This window comes from Atractosteus spatula, chromosome 2 (genome assembly GCF_055471065.1).
Source record: "Atractosteus spatula isolate fAtrSpa1 chromosome 2, fAtrSpa1.hap1, whole genome shotgun sequence".
Lineage (NCBI taxonomy): Eukaryota > Metazoa > Chordata > Actinopteri > Semionotiformes > Lepisosteidae > Atractosteus > Atractosteus spatula.
In genome coordinates, this window is record NC_142707.1 from 49,514,220 (window position 1) to 49,536,517 (window position 22,298).

At 55.6% G+C, this 22,298-nt stretch overlaps 1 protein-coding gene across 1 annotated transcript in view; it reads left to right on the plus strand.

Moving 5' to 3' along the window:
- rab3gap2 (RAB3 GTPase activating protein subunit 2 (non-catalytic)) overlaps positions 1–22,298 on the plus strand; it is a 52,951-nt gene that overhangs the window by 14,338 nt on the left and 16,315 nt on the right. Inside the window, exons 13-21 of the mRNA XM_088905918.1 lie at positions 6,024–6,163; positions 7,484–7,679; positions 8,585–8,728; positions 9,221–9,303; positions 10,718–10,782; positions 11,050–11,140; positions 11,250–11,368; positions 15,606–15,816; positions 15,910–16,007. Of these exons, the coding sequence (XP_088762044.1) occupies positions 6,024–6,163; positions 7,484–7,679; positions 8,585–8,728; positions 9,221–9,303; positions 10,718–10,782; positions 11,050–11,140; positions 11,250–11,368; positions 15,606–15,816; positions 15,910–16,007 (1,147 nt within the window). The remainder of the gene's footprint in view (positions 1–6,023; positions 6,164–7,483; positions 7,680–8,584; positions 8,729–9,220; positions 9,304–10,717; positions 10,783–11,049; positions 11,141–11,249; positions 11,369–15,605; positions 15,817–15,909; positions 16,008–22,298) is intronic.

Consider the following 22,298-nt stretch of genomic DNA (forward strand, 5'->3'; position numbering starts at 1 on the left):
CCCCAGCATCCTCGTGACTCCGTGTCACTGCAGCCCAGAGAATGATGTCACTGATTTCTCTCTCTGTGCTGGAACGTCACCATACTGCTCTATCACTGTGCCTATTACTGGCTTTCCTGTAACGCTCATGACAGCTATGGACGGAGCTCGGACAGTGTACAGGAAGCTGCAGCATCACTCCACACTCCAGCTGCTGCCTCCCACACCAGAGGCCAGGCACTGCGGAGATCACTACAGGATGAGAAACAAACCTTCCTAAAGTGGACTTTTAAACTCCACGGGGAGCCAGTGCAGCGACTCCAGGACTGTTTGTTTAAGGATTATGGCTCCTTCCCCAAAGACGAAGGGCTAATAGTGATGCCACACGGGGGAAAATAGCCACAGTGGGGTTAGGATCGGGGGTAATGTCAGTCTTAACCTCAGTGCGAGACCGACCCCCCTCACTCTGCAGTTTACAAGTTAAAACTTCCACTGATCCACTAAGGCCAGGAGCCTCGTCTAGTCATCTCAGTCGCAGGGAATCCATTTCAATTAAAAGGGGTTGTCTGGAATTTCTCAGCCATGTTGTTGAGGCTCAAAGATACATTATCAGCCAGTTTCTGTCCCTCTCCGATCTCTTGTAGCATTGCGAAGAGATCTCTAGTTAGTGGCGTTAGGAGAAACAATGTCTTACATCCAACTGAAACATGTTCATGAGTCTGTGCTACCCAGAATGAATGAAGACTCTGCCCAGAGCGACTGTAATTATAGAACAACGGTGATGATTCTGTCCAGAGCAACTGTGATGACTGTGTCCAGAGTGACTGTAATTGCAGAGCGACTGTGATGACTGTGTCCAGAGTGACTGTAATTACAGAGCAGATTGTGATGACTGTGTCCAGAGTGACTGTAATTGCAGAGCGACTGATGACTGTGTCCAGAGTGACTGTAATTGCAGAGCGACTGTGATGACTGTGTCCAGAGTGACTGTAATTGCAGAGCGACTGTGACGACTCTGTCCAGAGTGACTGTAATTACAGAGCGACTGTGATGACTGTGTCCAGAGTGACTGTAATTACAGAGCGACTGATGACTGTGTCCAGAGTGACTGTAATTGCAGAGCGACTGTGATGACTCTGTCCAGAGTGACTGTAATTGCAGAGCGACTGTGATGACTCTGTCCAGAGTGACTGTAATTACAGAGCGACTGATGACTGTGTCCAGAGTGACTGTAATTACAGAGCGACTGTGATGACTGTGTCCAGAGTGACTGTAATTACAGAGCAGATTGTGATGACTGTGTCCAGAGTGACTGTAATTGCAGAGCAACTGATGACTGTGTCCAGAGTGACTGTAATTACAGAGCGACTGTGATGACTGTATCCAGAGTGACTGTAATTGCAGAGCGACTGTGATGACTGTGTCCAGAGTGACTGTAATTACAGAGCGACTGTGATGACTGTGTCCAGAGTGACTGTAATTGCAGAGCGACTGTGATGACTGTGTCCAGAGTGACTGTAATTGCAGAGCGACTGTGACGACTCTGTCCAGAGTGACTGTAATTACAGAGCGACTGTGATGACTGTGTCCAGAGTGACTGTAATTACAGAGCGACTGATGACTGTGTCCAGAGTGACTGTAATTACAGAGCGACTGTGATGAGTCTGTCCAGAGTGACTGTAATTGCAGAGCGACTGTGATGACTGTGTCCAGAGTGACTGTAATTACAGAGCGACTGTGATGACTGTGTCCAGAGTGACTGTAATTGCAGAGCGACTGTGATGACTGTGTCAAGAGTGACTGTAATTGCAGAGCGACTGTGATGACTCTGTCCAGAGTGACTGTAATTGCAGAGCGACTGTGATGACTGTGTCCAGAGTGACTGTAATTGCAGAGCGACTGTGATGACTGTCCAGAGTGACTGTAATTGCAGAGCGACTGTGATGACTGTGTCCAGAGTGACTGTAATTGCAGAGCAACTGTGATGACTCTGTCCAGAGTGACTGTAATTGCAGAGCGACTGTGATGACTGTGTCCAGAGTGACTGTAATTACAGAGCGACTGATGACTGTGTCCAGAGTGACTGTAATTGCAGAGCGACTGTGATGACTGTCCAGAGTGACTGTAATTACAGAGCGACTGTGATGACTCTGTCCAGAGTGACTGTAATTGCAGAGCGACTGTGATGACTGTGTCCAGAGTGACTGTAATTGCAGAGCGACTGTGATGACTGTGTCCAGAGTGACTGTAATTGCAGAGCGACTGTGATGACTGTGTCCAGAGTGACTGTAATTGCAGAGCGACTGTGATGACTGTGTCCAGAGTGACTGTAATTACAGAGCGACTGTGATGACTGTGTCCAGAGTGACTGTAATTGCAGAGCGACTGTGATGACTGTGTCCAGAGTGACTGTAATTGCAGAGCGACTGTGATGACTGTGTCCAGAGTGACTGTAATTGCAGAGAGACTGTGATGACTCTGTCCAGAGTGACTGTAATTGCAGAGCGACTGTGATGACTGTGTCCAGAGTGACTGTAATTACAGAGCAGATTGTGATGACTGTGTCCAGAGTGACTGTAATTGCAGAGCAACTGATGACTGTGTCCAGAGTGACTGTAATTACAGAGCGACTGTGATGACTGTATCCAGAGTGACTGTAATTGCAGAGCGACTGTGATGACTGTGTCCAGAGTGACTGTAATTACAGAGCGACTGTGATGACTGTGTCCAGAGTGACTGTAATTGCAGAGCGACTGTGATGACTGTGTCCAGAGTGACTGTAATTGCAGAGCGACTGTGACGACTCTGTCCAGAGTGACTGTAATTACAGAGCGACTGTGATGACTGTGTCCAGAGTGACTGTAATTACAGAGCGACTGATGACTGTGTCCAGAGTGACTGTAATTACAGAGCGACTGTGATGAGTCTGTCCAGAGTGACTGTAATTGCAGAGCGACTGTGATGACTGTGTCCAGAGTGACTGTAATTACAGAGCGACTGTGATGACTGTGTCCAGAGTGACTGTAATTGCAGAGCGACTGTGATGACTGTGTCAAGAGTGACTGTAATTGCAGAGCGACTGTGATGACTCTGTCCAGAGTGACTGTAATTGCAGAGCGACTGTGATGACTGTGTCCAGAGTGACTGTGATGACTGTCCAGAGTGACTGTAATTGCAGAGCGACTGTGATGACTGTGTCCAGAGTGACTGTAATTGCAGAGCGACTGTGATGACTCTGTCCAGAGTGACTGTAATTGCAGAGCGACTGTGATGACTGTGTCCAGAGTGACTGTAATTACAGAGCGACTGATGACTGTGTCCAGAGTGACTGTAATTGCAGAGCGACTGTGATGACTGTCCAGAGTGACTGTAATTGCAGAGCGACTGTGATGACTGTGTCCAGAGTGACTGTAATTGCAGAGCGACTGTGATGACTGTGTCCAGAGTGACTGTAATTGCAGAGCGACTGTGACGACTCTGTCCAGAGTGACTGTAATTGCAGAGCGACTGTGATGACTGTGTCCAGAGTGACTGTAATTGCAGAGCGACTGTGATGACTGTGTCCAGAGTGACTGTAATTGCAGAGCGACTGTGATGACTGTGTCCAGAGTGACTGTAATTACAGAGCGACTGTGATGACTGTGTCCAGAGTGACTGTAATTGCAGAGCGACTGTGATGACTGTGTCCAGAGTGACTGTAATTGCAGAGCGACTGTGACGACTCTGTCCAGAGTGACTGTAATTACAGAGCGACTGTGATGACTGTGTCCAGAGTGACTGTAATTACAGAGCGACTGATGACTGTGTCCAGAGTGACTGTAATTGCAGAGCGACTGTGATGACTCTGTCCAGAGTGACTGTAATTGCAGAGCGACTGTGATGACTCTGTCCAGAGTGACTGTAATTACAGAGCGACTGATGACTGTGTCCAGAGTGACTGTAATTACAGAGCGACTGTGATGAGTCTGTCCAGAGTGACTGTAATTGCAGAGCGACTGTGATGACTGTGTCCAGAGTGACTGTAATTACAGAGCAGATTGTGATGACTGTGTCCAGAGTGACTGTAATTGCAGAGCAACTGATGACTGTGTCCAGAGTGACTGTAATTACAGAGCGACTGTGATGACTGTATCCAGAGTGACTGTAATTGCAGAGCGACTGTGATGACTGTGTCCAGAGTGACTGTAATTGCAGAGCGACTGTGATGACTGTGTCCAGAGTGACTGTAATTGCAGAGCGACTGTGACGACTCTGTCCAGAGTGACTGTAATTACAGAGCGACTGTGATGACTGTGTCCAGAGTGACTGTAATTACAGAGCGACTGATGACTGTGTCCAGAGTGACTGTAATTGCAGAGCGACTGTGATGACTCTGTCCAGAGTGACTGTAATTGCAGAGCGACTGTGATGACTCTGTCCAGAGTGACTGTAATTACAGAGCGACTGATGACTGTGTCCAGAGTGACTGTAATTACAGAGCGACTGTGATGAGTCTGTCCAGAGTGACTGTAATTGCAGAGCGACTGTGATGACTGTGTCCAGAGTGACTGTAATTACAGAGCGACTGTGATGACTGTGTCCAGAGTGACTGTAATTGCAGAGCGACTGTGATGACTGTGTCAAGAGTGACTGTAATTGCAGAGCGACTGTGATGACTCTGTCCAGAGTGACTGTAATTACAGAGCGACTGTGATGACTGTATCCAGAGTGACTGTAATTGCAGAGCGACTGTGATGACTGTGTCCAGAGTGACTGTAATTACAGAGCGACTGTGATGACTGTCCAGAGTGACTGTAATTGCAGAGCGACTGTGATGACTCTGTCCAGAGTGACTGTAATTGCAGAGCGACTGTGATGACTGTCCAGAGTGACTGTAATTGCAGAGCGACTGTGATGACTGTGTCCAGAGTGACTGTAATTGCAGAGCGACTGTGATGACTCTGTCCAGAGTGACTGTAATTGCAGAGCGACTGTGATGACTGTGTCCAGAGTGACTGTAATTACAGAGCGACTGATGACTGTGTCCAGAGTGACTGTAATTGCAGAGCGACTGTGATGACTGTCCAGAGTGACTGTAATTACAGAGCGACTGTGATGACTGTATCCAGAGTGACTGTAATTGCAGAGCGACTGTGATGACTGTCCAGAGTGACTGTAATTGCAGAGCGACTGTGATGACTCTGTCCAGAGTGACTGTAATTGCAGAGCGACTGTGATGACTGTGTCCAGAGTGACTGTAATTGCAGAGCGACTGTGACGACTCTGTCCAGAGTGACTGTAATTGCAGAGCGACTGTGACGACTCTGTCCAGAGTGACTGTAATTGCAGAGCGACTGTGACGACTCTGTCCAGAGTGACTGTAATTACAGAGCGACTGTGATGACTGTCCAGAGTGACTGTAATTGCAGAGCGACTGTGATGACTGTGTCCAGAGTGACTGTAATTGCAGAGCGACTGTGATGACTGTGTCCAGAGTGACTGTAATTGCAGAGCGACTGTGATGACTGTCCAGAGTGACTGTAATTGCAGAGCGACTGTGATGACTGTCCAGAGTGACTGTAATTACAGAGCGACTGATGACTGTGTCCAGAGTGACTGTAATTACAGAGCGACTGTGATGACTGTGTCCAGAGTGACTGTAATTGCAGAGCGACTGTGATGACTGTGTCCAGAGTGACTGTAATTGCAGAGCGACTGTGATGACTGTGTCCAGAGTGACTGTAATTGTAGAGCGACTGATGACTGTGTCCAGAGTGACTGTAATTGCAGAGCGACTGTAATTGCAGAGCGACTGTGATGACTGTCCAGAGTGACTGTAATTACAGTGTGACCTCTATCCAAAGTTACTGTGAGGACTCTGACCAGAGCGACTGTGATGGCACATAAATAATAGAAAATTCCCCAGTCTCTGTGCTCCATTGCTACGAATCCTCCCATTCTGGTGTTGCATCTGTTGTCCTTTTTTTTTTGTTGAGATGGACCATCTCCTCCTTGACACCCCTCTCCCAACTCACCCTCCTTTTCTCATATCTGCCCCCTCGCAGGTTTGGCCTCCCCGACTCCCGTCGTCATGGCGAGGCCATCGTTCTGTCCCCCTGCAACACGCTGGCCGGAGTGACTGATGACTTTGGACGTGTGACACTCCTGGACGTGGGGAGAGGGATCGCCATCCGCATGTGGAAGGGTGAGAGAGAGAGGCAGTGTGGGCTAGTGGTTAGAGCTGAGGGACTGGGAGAGAGAGACAGAGGCAGTGTGGGCTAGTGGTTAGAGCTGAGGGACTGGGAGAGAGAGAGAGGCAGTGTGGGCTAGTGGTTAGAGCTGAGGGACTGGGAGAGAGAGAGGGAGGCAGTGTGGGCTAGTGGTTAGAGCTGAGGGACTGGGAGAGAGAGAGAGAGGCAGTGTGGGCTAGTGGTTAGAGCTGAGGGACTGGGAGAGAGAGACAGAGGCAGTGTGGGCTAGTGGTTAGAGCTGAGGGACTGGGAGAGAGAGAGAGAGGCAGTGTGGGCTAGTGGTTAGAACTGAGGGACTGGGAGAGAGAGAGAGAGGCAGTGTGGGCTAGTGGTTAGAGCTGAGGGACTGGGAGAGAGAGACAGAGGCAGTGTGGGCTAGTGGTTAGAGCTGAGGGACTGGGAGAGAGAGAGAGAGGCAGTGTGGGCTAGTGGTTAGAACTGAGGGACTGGGAGAGAGAGAGAGAGGCAGTGTGGGCTAGTGGTTAGAGCTGAGGGACTGGGAGAGAGAGGCAGTGTGGGCTAGTGGTTAGAACTGAGGGACTGGGAGAGAGAGAGAGGCAGTGTGGGCTAGTGGTTAGAGCTGAGGGACTGGGAGAGAGAGAGAGAGGCAGTGTGGGCTAGTGGTTAGAACTGAGGGACTGGGAGAGAGAGAGAGGCAGTGTGGGCTAGTGGTTAGAGCTGAGGGACTGGGAGAGAGAGAGAGGCAGTGTGGGCTAGTGGTTAGAGCTGAGGGACTGGGAGAGAGGGAGAGGCAGTGTGGGCTAGTGGTTAGAGCTGAGGCACTGGGAGAGAGAGACAGAGAGGCAGTGTGGGCTAGTGGTTAGAGCTGAGGGACTGGGAGAGAGAGAGAGGCAGTGTGGGCTAGTGGTTAGAGCTGAGGGACTGGGAGAGAGAGGCAGTGTGGGCTAGTGGTTAGAGCTGAGGGACTGGGAGAGAGAGAGGCAGTGTGGGCTAGTGGTTAGAGCTGAGGGACTGGGAGAGGTAAGGTGACAGAAGTCTGGTATGATCCAGCTTTTTCTCTTTGGTTTTCTTGCAGTATCTTTATCGTTCTCTTGTTCCTTGTCCATCACCACTTATCTTCAACCATTTTCTCTTCCTCACTTGTGTCCTCTCTCTCCCCTCCTCTTCCTCTCTCCTCCTGTGATTCCAGTTTGAGCTCTGTTGGCTTGACTGAGTGTTGCAAAAGCAGAAACGGTTTGCAAGCCTGTATCTTCCTCACTAGAGAGGTTCACCGTGTTCCTCCCTGTGTCTCCCCGTCTCTCTCCCTGTCTCAGGGTACCGGGACGCCCAGCTGGGGTGGGTACAGGTGTGTGAAGGCCGGGGAGAGGGGGAGGCGCCCAGATCCCCCTCGTTCCCACGGCGACATGCTCAGTTCCTGGTAATCTATGCCCCAAGGCGGGGCATCCTGGAGGTGTGGGGCACACAGCAGGGCCCCAGAGTGGGGGCCTTCACTGTGGGCAAACACTGCAGGTACCTCAAGATTTCACATGGTCACAGCACTGAGACACCCCGAGACCTCACACAGTCACAGCACTGAGACACCCCGAAATCTCACACTGTCACATCGCACTGAGACACCCCGAGACTTCACACTGTCACAGCGCTGAGACACCCCGAGACCTCACACGGTCACATCGCACTGAGGCACCCCAAGACCTCACACGGTCACATCGCACTGAGACACCCCGAGACCTCACACGGTCACATCGCACTGAGACACCCCGAGACCTCACACTGTCACAGCACTGAGACACCCCGAGACCTCACACTGTCACAGCACTGAGACACCCCGAGACTTCACACTGTCACAGCACTGAGACACCCCGAGACCTCACCCTGTCACATCGCACTGAGACACCCCTAAATCTCACACTGTCACATCGCACTGAGACACCCCGAGACCTCACACTGTCACATCGCACTGAGACACCCCTAAATCTCACACTGTCACAGCACTGAGACACCCCGAGACCTCTCACTGTCACATCCCACTGAGACACCCCGAGACCTCTCACTGTCACATCCCACTGAGACACCCCGAAATCTCACACTGTCACATCGCACGGAGACACCCCGAGACCTCCCACTGTCACAGCACTGAGACACCCCGAGACCTCCCACTGTCACAGCACTGAGACACCCCGAGACCTCTCACTGTCACATCGCACTGAGACACCCCGAGACCTCACACGGTCACAGCACTGAGACACCCCGAGACCTCACACTGTCACAGTTCCCCGAGTCTTCATGCTGTCATAGTGCCCTGAGACACTCTGAGACCTCACACTGTCACATTGCCCCAATAATTCACACTGTCACAGTGCACCAAGTCATCCCAAAATCACAAACTGTTTCTCTGTTCCCTCCCCTTTCAGGCTGCTGTACCCCGGATACAAGCTGATGGGGGTGACCAGTGTAACCAGTCAGGGCTGGCAGCTCCCCACACAGCAGGTATGTCTGCTAGACCCAGCCAGTGGAGCTCTGAGGACAGTGACCGTGCCCTTCCACCTGGCCCTAAGGTAAGAGCGCCCCCTGCCTTTTAGAGTGTGTAACACATTATTCCACAGCTAACACCTGTCCCACGCGCTGTGTAACACATTTTCCCATTGCTGACGTCTGTCCCTCACACTCTGACACCCTGTCCCTCTCTTGACGCCTGTCCCACACACTGTGTAACACGCTATCTCACTGCTCATACCTCGTGCCCGTCCCATACGCTGTGTAACACGCTTTCCTACTGCTGACGCCTATCCCACGTGCTGTATAACCTGTTCCACACACTGTGTAGCACACTGTCAGACTTCTGATACCTGTCCCAAACTCTGTGTGACATACTCTCCCCACTCCTTACACCTGAACCACACACTGCCCTGTTTCTAATGCCTGTAAGGGTGTAACACACTGCCCCGCTGCTGGCACAGTAACACTGCCGTTGTGTGTGTGAGAGTGCGCTGTGGAGTGTTACTGTGAGTCAGTGGGTAAGAGTATGCTGTGGTGTGTTATTGTGCCAGTGACAAGAAGAGTGAGCGTGCCCGGGACATGCACCTGCTGAAGAGACTGAACGCCCTGCTGAAGAACAGAGACGCACAGCCTGGTGAGAGAGAATTCTGCACTATCAACCCCACCCAGAAAAATGTGAAAGTGTAATCCCCACTGCCCTCTATGACAGCGGAACGCAGGGTTCAATCACAGACCAGGATCACACTAAAATAGAGCAAACACCCCACAGAAGCTCTGCACACGGAGTTCAGTAAAAACATCATCCATGCGCAGAGAAAAACTCCAAACAATAAGTGCACGGCTGAATTAGGCCAATACCCATCACTAATCAATATACAGAAGAGAGCAACCAAATATTGTTTACACCTGGAAAACAGTAAAACAACACAAATCATAGACTAATAACAACAGAAGCCAGACAAATCTACCTCACTCACTGGGACTTGCACGCACAAACACAACACAAAGTGGAATACTACAGAACCCTAAAATGACAATAACACATTAGTTAAGTATCTGACCAAGGTAAGAAACAGCAAGGACGAAGTACAGGCTCAGCGACCTCAGCCTGGTCATAGAAACTAGGCACGGGGCCCAGAAAGGACAGGCTCAGTATTCACAGTTTGGCCATAGAAACTGGAGACAGTGAATTGACAGTGAGTATGTCTCTCAATAATAATAATACAGTGTGTGATCTCCTGTCCCAGCCTGAGGAACAGACAGTGAGCCTGTCTCTCAATAAAAATAATACAGTGTGTGATCTCCTGTCCCAGCCTGAGGAACAGACAGTGAGCCTGTCTCTCAATAAAAATAATACAGTGTGTGATCTCCTGTCCCAGCCTGAGGAACAGACAGTGAGCGTGTCTCTCAATAATAATAATAATTATACAGTGTGTGATCTCGTGTCCCAGCCTGAGAACAGACAGTGAGCCTGTCTCTCAATAATAATAATTATACAGTATGTGATCTCCTGTCCCAGCCTGAGGAACAGACAGTGAGCCTCACTCTCAATAATAATAATACAGTGTGTGATCTCCTGTCCCAGCCTGAGGAACAGACAGTGAGCCTGTCTCTCAATAATAATAATACAGTGTGTGATCTCCTGTCCCAGCCTGAGGAACAGACAGTGAGCCTGTCTCTCAATAATAATAATAATACAGTGTGTGATCTCCTGTCCCAGCCTGAGGAACAGACAGTGAGCCTGTGCCTCAATTATAATAATACAGTGTGCGATCTCCTGTTCCAGCCTGAGGAACAGTGAGTCTGTCTGTCCATAGTGTTAATTATTTTCCTATTTGTAAATGTTTTGTTAATTGTATGTTATAACACTGCCACTCTAAATAAAGCTCTTTGAATTTGAATTTGAGTGGCATCAAGAGAGAGTGGGAGCAGTGAGGTGGAACAGTGTATTTCCTGAACTTCATATAATATAATAATATGATACTCTTTGGGATCAGACCACTGCCATTGACCCCTGACCTCTTAATCCTTGAACTTTTTTTAAACAGAGACTCTGGAGAGTGATGCTAAGAACATACTGCTGGACATCAAGCACCCTGCCATCCGGAAACAGGTACTACTGAGACACGGGCGACACTGAGACACGGATAGCACTGAGACGCAGGCGACACTGCTGAGACGCAGGCATCACTGAGGGACACTCATGACAGGGAGATTAGCAGGGAAGGGTGCGGGAGAAACAGAACGTAGGAAGAGGGTGGTATGACATTGGAACAGCATGAGACAGGAGGAGAGAGCAGGGCGGAGTGGGAGAGTGATGGGGGAGGGGCCATGCCTGATTTCATTTGTTGGTGATGGAGTTGTTGTGTTTGACTGACAGGCCTTGGAGTCCCTGCTGTCCAGTAAGAACGCCCCTCTGTCATCTCTGACCAGTGTGACTCGGGCTCTGTTGGACAGCCTGAAGGACCAAGGTACAGCAGAACCGGGCCAGAGCCACCTGCCCCTGGGCCGGCCTGTCGCTATCCAGGCGTGACGCAGGTGTGTGATATCACATGACCAGTACTGCTGTGTGTGTTTCAGATCCAGAGAGCATCGACGACGGTCTCCTGCAGCTCTGCTCCACCCAGCTGAGCCTGCTGCAGCTCTACACTGACATCCAGACGCTGAACACTGAGGCACCGGAGCCCAGCTCAGACACTGTGAGATACAGCACTGACACACACTGACGCTGAACACTGAGGCACCGGAGCCCAGCTCAGACACTGTGAGATACAGCACTGACACACACTGACGCTGAATGCTGAGGCACCGGAGCCCAGCTCAGACACTGTGAGATACAGCACTGACGCACACTGACGCTGAGCACTGAGGCACCGGAGCCCAGCTCAGACACTGTGAGATACAGCACTGACACACACTGACGCTGAGCACTGAGGGACAGGAGCCCAGCTCAGACACTGTGAGATACAGCACTGACACACACTGACGCTGAACACTGAGGCACCGGAGCCCAGCTCAGACACTGTGAGATACAGCACTGACACACACTGACGCTGAGCACTGAGGGACAGGAGCCCAGCTCAGACACTGTGAGATACAGCACTGACACACACTGACGCTGAGCACTGAGGGACAGGAGCCCAGCTCAGACACTGTGAGATACAGCACTGACACACACTGACGCTGAGCACTGAGGGACAGGAGCCCAGCTCAGACACTGTGAGATACAGCACTGACACACACTGACGCTGAACACTGAGGCACCGGAGCCCAGCTCAGACACTGTGAGATACAGCACTGACACACACTGACGCTGAACACTGAGGCACCGGAGCCCAGCTCAGACACTGTGAGATACAGCACTGACACACACTGACGCTGAACACTGAGGCACCGGAGCCCAGCTCAGACACTGTGAGATACAGCACTGACACACACTGACGCTGAACGCTGAGGCACCGGAGCCCAGCTCAGACACTGTGAGATACAGCACTGACACACACTGACGCTGATCACTGATTTACAGGAGCCCAGCTCAGACACTGTGAGATACAGCACTGACGCACACTGACGCTGAACGCTGAGGCACCGGAGCCCAGCTCAGACACTGTGAGATACAGCACTGACGCACACTGACGCTGAACGCTGAGGCACCGGAGCCCAGCTCAGACACTGTGAGATACAGCACTGACGCACACTGACGCTGAACGCTGAGGCACCGGAGCCCAGCTCAGACACTGTGAGATACAGCACTGACGCACACTGACGCTGAACGCTGAGGCACCGGAGCCCAGCTCAGACACTGTGAGATACAGCACTGACGCACACTGACGCTGAACGCTGAGGCACCGGAGCCCAGCTCAGACACTGTGAGATACAGCACTGACGCACACTGACGCTGATCACTGATTTACAGGAGCCCAGCTCAGACACTGTGAGATACAGCACTGACGCACACTGACGCTGAACACTGAGGCACCGGAGCCCAGCTCAGACACTGTGAGATACAGCACTGACACACACTGACGCTGAACGCTGAGGCACCGGAGCCCAGCTCAGACACTGTGAGATACAGCACTGACACACACTGACGCTGAACGCTGAGGCACCGGAGCCCAGCTCAGACACTGTGAGATACAGCACTGACACACACTGACGCTGAACGCTGAGGCACCGGAGCCCAGCTCAGACACTGTGAGATACAGCACTGACACACACTGACGCTGAACGCTGAGGCACCGGAGCCCAGCTCAGACACTGTGAGATACAGCACTGACACACACTGACGCTGATCACTGATTTATAGGAGCCCAGCTCAGACACTGTGAGATACAGCACTGACGCACACTGACGCTGAACACTGAGGCACCGGAGCCCAGCTCAGACACTGTGAGATACAGCACTGACACACACTGACGCTGAACACTGAGGCACCGGAGCCCAGCTCAGACACTGTGAGATGCAGCACTGACACACACTGACGCTGAACGCTGAGGCACCGGAGCCCAGCTCAGACACTGTGAGATACAGCACTGACACACACTGACGCTGAACACTGAGGCACCGGAGCCCAGCTCAGACACTGTGAGATACAGCACTGACACACACTGACGCTGAACGCTGAGGCACCGGAGCCCAGCTCAGACACTGTGAGATACAGCACTGACACACACTGACGCTGATCACTGATTTACAGGAGCCCAGCTCAGACACTGTGAGATACAGCACTGACACACACTGACGCTGAACACTGAGGCACCGGAGCCCAGCTCAGACACTGTGAGATACAGCACTGACACACACTGACGCTGAACACTGAGGCACCGGAGCCCAGATCAGACACTGTGATATACAGCACTGACACACACTGACGCTGAACACTGAGGCACCGGAGCCCAGCTCAGACACTGTGAGATACAGCACTGACACACACTGACGCTGAACACTGAGGCACCGGAGCCCAGCTCAGACACTGTGAGATACAGCACTGACACACACTGACGCTGAACACTGAGGCAATGGAGCCCAGCTCAGACACTGTGAGATACAGCACTGACACACACTGACGCTGAACACTGAGGGACAGGAGCCCAGCTCAGACACTGTGAGATACAGCACTGGCGCACACTGACGCTGAACACTGAGGCACCGGAGCCCAGCTCAGACACTGTGAGATACAGCACTGACGCACACTGACGCTGAACGCTGAGGCACCGGAGCCCAGCTCAGACACTGTGAGATACAGCACTGACGCACACTGACGCTGAACGCTGAGGCACCGGAGCCCAGCTCAGACACTGTGAGATACAGCACTGACACACACTGACGCTGAACGCTGAGGCACCGGAGCCCAGCTCAGACACTGTGAGATACAGCACTGACACACACTGACGCTGATCACTGATTTACAGGAGCCCAGCTCAGACACTGTGAGATACAGCACTGACGCACACTGACGCTGAACACTGAGGCACCGGAGCCCAGCTCAGACACTGTGAGATACAGCACTGACACACACTGACGCTGAACGCTGAGGCACCGGAGCCCAGCTCAGACACTGTGAGATACAGCACTGACACACACTGACGCTGAACGCTGAGGCACCGGAGCCCAGCTCAGACACTGTGAGATACAGCACTGACACACACTGACGCTGAACGCTGAGGCACCGGAGCCCAGCTCAGACACTGTGAGATACAGCACTGACACACACTGACGCTGAACGCTGAGGCACCGGAGCCCAGCTCAGACACTGTGAGATACAGCACTGACACACACTGACGCTGATCACTGATTTACAGGAGCCCAGCTCAGACACTGTGAGATACAGCACTGACGCACACTGACGCTGAACACTGAGGCACCGGAGCCCAGCTCAGACACTGTGAGATACAGCACTGACACACACTGACGCTGAACACTGAGGCACCGGAGCCCAGCTCAGACACTGTGAGATGCAGCACTGACACACACTGACGCTGAACGCTGAGGCACCGGAGCCCAGCTCAGACACTGTGAGATACAGCACTGACACACACTGACGCTGAACACTGAGGCACCGGAGCCCAGCTCAGACACTGTGAGATACAGCACTGACACACACTGACGCTGAACGCTGAGGCACCGGAGCCCAGCTCAGACACTGTGAGATACAGCACTGACACACACTGACGCTGATCACTGATTTACAGGAGCCCAGCTCAGACACTGTGAGATACAGCACTGACACACACTGACGCTGAACACTGAGGCACCGGAGCCCAGCTCAGACACTGTGAGATACAGCACTGACACACACTGACGCTGAACACTGAGGCACCGGAGCCCAGATCAGACACTGTGATATACAGCACTGACACACACTGACGCTGAACACTGAGGCACCGGAGCCCAGCTCAGACACTGTGAGATACAGCACTGACACACACTGACGCTGAACACTGAGGCACCGGAGCCCAGCTCAGACACTGTGAGATACAGCACTGACACACACTGACGCTGAACACTGAGGCAATGGAGCCCAGCTCAGACACTGTGAGATACAGCACTGACACACACTGACGCTGAACACTGAGGGACAGGAGCCCAGCTCAGACACTGTGAGATACAGCACTGGCGCACACTGACGCTGAACACTGAGGCAATGGAGCCCAGCTCAGACACTGTGAGATACAGCACTGACACACACTGACACTGAGCACTGAGGCACCGGAGCCCAGCTCAGACACTGTGAGATACAGCACTGACACACACTGACGCTGAACACTGAGGCACCGGAGCCCAGCTCAGACACTGTGAGATACAGCACTGACACACACTGACGCTGAACACTGAGGGACAGGAGCCCAGCTCAGACACTGAGAGATACACATGTACACGTAGCCTGACGTTTGATAAATGCTGTGGAAGAGAAACTCATCTCAGTCTCTCTCTTAGGCAGAGTCCTGCGATGTGGATAGTGACAGCGAGCTGGCTCGCCTCCAGCCAGCGCTACAGCGATACTCAGAACTCAACTCCCGCCCCTCAGTGTCATTCGCCCAGGAGCCGGGAGGCCAACTTCCTGTGCGAAGCTTCCTGTCGCAGCTGGAGTGCGAGGGCGGGGCGGTGCAGGTGGTGAAGGGTCCCGACAGCGACTGGACACAGCTGGGTATGGCCACAGAGTGCGGGGGTCTGTGTGGGGTCCTGTGTCTCCAGGCTTGGGTCCAGCGTTCCTGACTCCAGCCTTCTCTCTGCCCCTCAGGCAGCTTCCTGTTCTGGGCGTGCGTGAGCGGGAACAGCTCCCCCCGCAGGCTGTGTGAGAGACTACAGGATGCTGGTGTGAGCCCACAGCAGCTACTGGTGAGGGAGGGGAATGGCAGAAACTCACACAGGTGTGAGGAGAGAGAGGAGCAGGGAGGGGTGTGAGGAGAGGAGAGAGAGAGAGAGGAGCAGGGAGGGGTGTGAGGAGAGGAGAGAGAGAGAGGACCAGGGAGGGGTGTGGAGAGGAGAGAGAGATGAGCAGGGAGAGGAGGGAGAGGAGAGAGGAGCAGGGAGGGGTGTGAGGAGGGAGAGGAGCAGGGAGGGGTGTGAGGAGAGGAGAGAGAGGAGCAGGGAGGGGTGTGGAGAGGAGAGAGAGAGAGGAGCAGGGAGGGGTGTGAGGAGAGGAGAGAGAGAGAGAAGCAGGGAGGGGTGTGAGAAGAGGAGAGAGAGAGAGGAGCAGGGAGGGGTGTGAGAAGAGGAGAGAGAGATGAGGAGGGAGAGGAGAGAGGAGCAGGGAGGGCTGTGGAGAGGAGAGAGGAGCAGGGAGGGTTGTGAGGAGAGAGAGAGAGGAGCAGGGAAGGGTGTGGAGAGGAGAGAGGAGCAGGGAGGGGTGTGAGAAGAGGAGAGAGAGAGAGGAGCAGGGAGGGGTGTGAGAAGAGGAGAGAGAGAGGAGCAGGGAGAGGAGGGAGAGGAGAGAGGAGCAGGGAGGGGTGTGAGGAGGGAGAGAGGAGCAGGGAGGGGTGTGAGGAGGGAGAGAGGAGCAGGGAGGGGTGTGAGGAGAGAGAGAGGAGCAGGGAGGGGTGTGAGGAGGGAGAGAGGAGCAGGGAGGGCTGTGGAGAGGAGGGAGAGGAGAGAGGAGCAGGGAGGGGTGTGAGGAGGGAGAGAGGAGCAGGGAGGGGTGTGAGGAGGGAGAGAGGAGCAGGGAGGGGTGTGAGGAGGGAGAGGAGCAGGGAGGGGTGTGAGGAGAGGAGAGAGAGGAGCAGGGAGGGGTGTGGAGAGGAGAGAGGAGCAGGGAGAGGTGTGAGAAGAGGAGAGAGAGAGAGGAGCAGGGAGAGGAGAGAGGAGGAGGGAGAGGAGAGAGGAGCAGGGAGGGGTGTGAGGAGGGAGAGAGGAGCAGGGAGGGGTGTGAGGAGGGAGAGAGGAGCAGGGAGGGCTGTGGAGAGAAGGGAGAGGAGAGAGGACCAGGGAGGGGTGTGAGGAGGGAGAGAGGAGCAGGGAGGGGTGTGAGGAGGGAGAGAGGAGCAGGGAGGGGTGTGAGGAGAGAGAGAGGAGCAGGGAGGGGTGTGAGGAGGGAGAGAGGAGCAGGGAGGGCTGTGGAGAGGAGGGAGAGAGGAGCAGGGAGGGCTGTGGAGAGGAGGGAGAGGAGAGAGGAGCAGGGAGGGGTGTGAGGAGGGAGAGAGGAGCAGGGAGGGGTGTGAGGAGAGAGAGAGGAGCAGGGAGGGGTGTGAGGAGGGAGAGAGGAGCAGGGAGGGGTGTGAGGAGAGGAGAGAGAGGAGCAGGGAGGGGTGTGAGGAGAGGAGAGAGAGGAGCAGGGAGGGGTGTGAGAAGAGGAGAGAGAGAGAGGAGCAGGGAGAGGAGGGAGAGGAGAGAGGAGCAGGGAGGGGTGTGAGGAGGGAGAGAGGAGCAGGGAGGGGTGTGAGGAGGGAGAGGAGCAGGGAGGGGTGTGAGGAGAGGAGAGAGAGGAGCAGGGAGGGGTGTGGAGAGGAGAGAGGAGCAGGGAGAGGTGTGAGAAGAGGAGAGAGAGAGAGGAGCAGGGAGAGGTGTGAGGAGGGAGAGAGGAGCAGGGAGGGGTGTGAGGAGAGAGAGAGGAGCAGGGAGGGGTGTGAGGAGGGAGAGAGGAGCAGGGAGGGGTGTGAGGAGGGAGAGAGGAGCAGGGAGGGGTGTGAGGAGGGAGAGAGGAGCAGGGAGGGGTGTGAGGAGAGGAGAGAGAGGAGCAGGGAGGGGTGTGAGAAGAGGAGAGAGAGAGAGGAGCAGGGAGAGGAGGGAGAGGAGAGAGGAGCAGGGAGGGGTGTGAGGAGGGAGAGAGGAGCAGGGAGGGGTGTGAGGAGAGAGAGAGGAGCAGGGAGGGCTGTGGAGAGGAGGGAGAGGAGAGAGGAGCAGGGAGGGGTGTGAGGAGGGAGAGAGGAGCAGGGAGGGGTGTGAGGAGAGAGAGAGGAGCAGGGAGGGCTGTGAGGAGGGAGAGGAGCAGGGAGGGGTGTGAGGAGAGGAGAGAGAGGAGCAGGGAGGGGTGTGGAGAGGAGAGAGGAGCAGGGAGAGGTGTGAGAAGAGGAGAGAGAGAGAGGAGCAGGGAGAGGTGTGAGGAGGGAGAGAGGAGCAGGGAGGGGTGTGAGGAGGGAGAGAGGAGCAGGGAGGGGTGTGAGGAGAGAGAGAGGAGCAGGGAGGGGTGTGAGGAGGGAGAGAGGAGCAGGGAGGGGTGTGAGGAGGGAGAGAGGAGCAGGGAGGGGTGTGAGGAGGGAGAGGAGCAGGGAGGGGTGTGAGGAGAGGAGAGAGAGGAGCAGGGAGGGGTGTGGAGAGGAGAGAGGAGCAGGGAGGGGTGTGGAGAGGAGAGAGGAGCAGGGAGAGGTGTGAGAAGAGGAGAGAGAGAGAGGAGCAGGGAGAGGTGTGAGGAGGGAGAGAGGAGCAGGGAGGGCTGTGGAGAGGAGGGAGAGGAGAGAGGAGCAGGGAGGGGTGTGAGGAGGGAGAGAGGAGCAGGGAGGGGTGTGGAGAGGAGGGAGAGGAGAGAGGAGCAGGGAGGGGTGTGAGGAGGGAGAGAGGAGCAGGGAGGGGTGTGAGGAGAGAGAGAGGAGCAGGGAGGGGTGTGAGGAGGGAGAGAGGAGCAGGGAGGGGTGTGAGGAGGGAGAGGAGCAGGGAGGGGTGTGAGGAGAGGAGAGAGAGGAGCAGGGAGGGGTGTGGAGAGGAGAGAGGAGCAGGGAGAGGTGTGAGAAGAGGAGAGAGAGAGAGGAGCAGGGAGAGGTGTGAGGAGGGAGAGAGGAGCAGGGAGGGGTGTGAGGAGAGAGAGAGGAGCAGGGAGGGGTGTGAGGAGGGAGAGAGGAGCAGGGAGGGGTGTGAGGAGGGAGAGAGGAGCAGGGAGGGGTGTGAGGAGGGAGAGAGGAGCAGGGAGGGGTGTGAGGAGAGGAGAGAGAGGAGCAGGGAGGGGTGTGAGAAGAGGAGAGAGAGAGAGGAGCAGGGAGAGGAGGGAGAGGAGAGAGGAGCAGGGAGGGGTGTGAGGAGGGAGAGAGGAGCAGGGAGGGGTGTGAGGAGAGAGAGAGGAGCAGGGAGGGCTGTGGAGAGGAGGGAGAGGAGAGAGGAGCAGGGAGGGGTGTGAGGAGGGAGAGAGGAGCAGGGAGGGGTGTGAGGAGGGAGAGGAGCAGGGAGGGGTGTGAGGAGAGGAGAGAGAGGAGCAGGGAGGGGTGTGGAGAGGAGAGAGGAGCAGGGAGAGGTGTGAGAAGAGGAGAGAGAGAGAGGAGCAGGGAGAGGTGTGAGGAGGGAGAGAGGAGCAGGGAGGGGTGTGAGGAGGGAGAGAGGAGCAGGGAGGGGTGTGAGGAGAGAGAGAGGAGCAGGGAGGGCTGTGGAGAGGAGGGAGAGGAGAGAGGAGCAGGGAGGGGTGTGAGGAGGGAGAGAGGAGCAGGGAGGGGTGTGAGGAGGGAGAGGAGCAGGGAGGGGTGTGAGGAGAGGAGAGAGAGGAGCAGGGAGGGGTGTGGAGAGGAGAGAGGAGCAGGGAGAGGTGTGAGAAGAGGAGAGAGAGAGAGGAGCAGGGAGAGGTGTGAGGAGGGAGAGAGGAGCAGGGAGGGGTGTGAGGAGGGAGAGAGGAGCAGGGAGGGGTGTGAGGAGAGAGAGAGGAGCAGGGAGGGGTGTGAGGAGGGAGAGAGGAGCAGGGAGGGGTGTGAGGAGGGAGAGAGGAGCAGGGAGGGGTGTGAGGAGGGAGAGGAGCAGGGAGGGGTGTGAGGAGAGGAGAGAGAGGAGCAGGGAGGGGTGTGAGAAGAGGAGAGAGAGAGAGGAGCAGGGAGAGGAGGGAGAGGAGAGAGGAGCAGGGAGGGGTGTGAGGAGGGAGAGAGGAGCAGGGAGGGGTGTGAGGAGGGAGAGAGGAGCAGGGAGGGGTGTGAGGAGAGAGAGAGGAGCAGGGAGGGCTGTGGAGAGGAGGGAGAGGAGAGAGGAGCAGGGAGGGGTGTGAGGAGAGAGAGAGGAGCAGGGAGGGGTGTGGAGAGGAGAGAGGAGCAGGGAGGGGTATGAGGAGAGAGAGAGAGGAGCAGGGAGAGGAGAGAGGAGCAGGGAGGGGTGTGAGAAGAGGAGAGAGAGAGGAGCAGGGAGAGGAGGGAGAGGAGAGAGGAGCAGGGAGGGGTGTGAGGAGGGAGAGAGGAGCAGGGAGGGGTGTGAGGAGGGAGAGGAGCAGGGAGGGGTGTGAGAAGAGGAGAGAGAGGAGCAGGGAGAGGAGAGAGGAGCAGGGAGGGGTGTGAGGAGAGGAGAGAGAGGAGCAGGGAGGGGTGTGGAGAGGAGAGAGAGGAGCAGGGAGGGGTGTGGAGAGGAGAGAGGAGCAGGGAGGGCTGTGGAGAAGAGGGAGAGGAGAGAGGAGCAGGGAGGGGTGTGAGGAGAGAGAGGAGCAGGGAGGGGTGTGAGAAGAGGAGAGAGAGGAGCAGGGAGAGGAGAGAGGAGCAGGGAGGGGTGTGAGGAGGGAGAGAGGAGCAGGGAGGGCTGTGGAGAGGAGGGAGAGGAGAGAGGAGCAGGGAGGGGTGTGAGGAGGGAGAGAGGAGCAGGGAGGGGTGTGAGGAGAGAGAGAGGAGCAGGGAGGGCTGTGAGGAGGGAGAGGAGCAGGGAGGGGTGTGAGGAGAGGAGAGAGAGGAGCAGGGAGGGGTGTGGAGAGGAGAGAGGAGCAGGGAGAGGTGTGAGAAGAGGAGAGAGAGAGAGGAGCAGGGAGAGGTGTGAGGAGGGAGAGAGGAGCAGGGAGGGGTGTGAGGAGGGAGAGAGGAGCAGGGAGGGGTGTGAGGAGAGAGAGAGGAGCAGGGAGGGGTGTGAGGAGGGAGAGAGGAGCAGGGAGGGGTGTGAGGAGGGAGAGAGGAGCAGGGAGGGGTGTGAGGAGGGAGAGGAGCAGGGAGGGGTGTGAGGAGAGGAGAGAGAGGAGCAGGGAGGGGTGTGGAGAGGAGAGAGGAGCAGGGAGGGGTGTGGAGAGGAGAGAGGAGCAGGGAGAGGTGTGAGAAGAGGAGAGAGAGAGAGGAGCAGGGAGAGGTGTGAGGAGGGAGAGAGGAGCAGGGAGGGCTGTGGAGAGGAGGGAGAGGAGAGAGGAGCAGGGAGGGGTGTGAGGAGGGAGAGAGGAGCAGGGAGGGGTGTGGAGAGGAGGGAGAGGAGAGAGGAGCAGGGAGGGGTGTGAGGAGGGAGAGAGGAGCAGGGAGGGGTGTGAGGAGAGAGAGAGGAGCAGGGAGGGGTGTGAGGAGGGAGAGAGGAGCAGGGAGGGGTGTGAGGAGGGAGAGGAGCAGGGAGGGGTGTGAGGAGAGGAGAGAGAGGAGCAGGGAGGGGTGTGGAGAGGAGAGAGGAGCAGGGAGAGGTGTGAGAAGAGGAGAGAGAGAGAGGAGCAGGGAGAGGTGTGAGGAGGGAGAGAGGAGCAGGGAGGGGTGTGAGGAGAGAGAGGAGCAGGGAGGGGTGTGAGGAGGGAGAGAGGAGCAGGGAGGGGTGTGAGGAGGGAGAGAGGAGCAGGGAGGGGTGTGAGGAGGGAGAGAGGAGCAGGGAGGGGTGTGAGGAGAGGAGAGAGAGGAGCAGGGAGGGGTGTGAGAAGAGGAGAGAGAGAGAGGAGCAGGGAGAGGAGGGAGAGGAGAGAGGAGCAGGGAGGGGTGTGAGGAGGGAGAGAGGAGCAGGGAGGGGTGTGAGGAGAGAGAGAGGAGCAGGGAGGGCTGTGGAGAGGAGGGAGAGGAGAGAGGAGCAGGGAGGGGTGTGAGGAGGGAGAGAGGAGCAGGGAGGGGTGTGAGGAGGGAGAGGAGCAGGGAGGGGTGTGAGGAGAGGAGAGAGAGGAGCAGGGAGGGGTGTGGAGAGGAGAGAGGAGCAGGGAGAGGTGTGAGAAGAGGAGAGAGAGAGAGGAGCAGGGAGAGGTGTGAGGAGGGAGAGAGGAGCAGGGAGGGGTGTGAGGAGGGAGAGAGGAGCAGGGAGGGGTGTGAGGAGAGAGAGAGGAGCAGGGAGGGGTGTGAGGAGGGAGAGAGGAGCAGGGAGGGGTGTGAGGAGGGAGAGAGGAGCAGGGAGGGGTGTGAGGAGGGAGAGGAGCAGGGAGGGGTGTGAGGAGAGGAGAGAGAGGAGCAGGGAGGGGTGTGAGAAGAGGAGAGAGAGAGAGGAGCAGGGAGAGGAGGGAGAGGAGAGAGGAGCAGGGAGGGGTGTGAGGAGGGAGAGAGGAGCAGGGAGGGGTGTGAGGAGGGAGAGAGGAGCAGGGAGGGG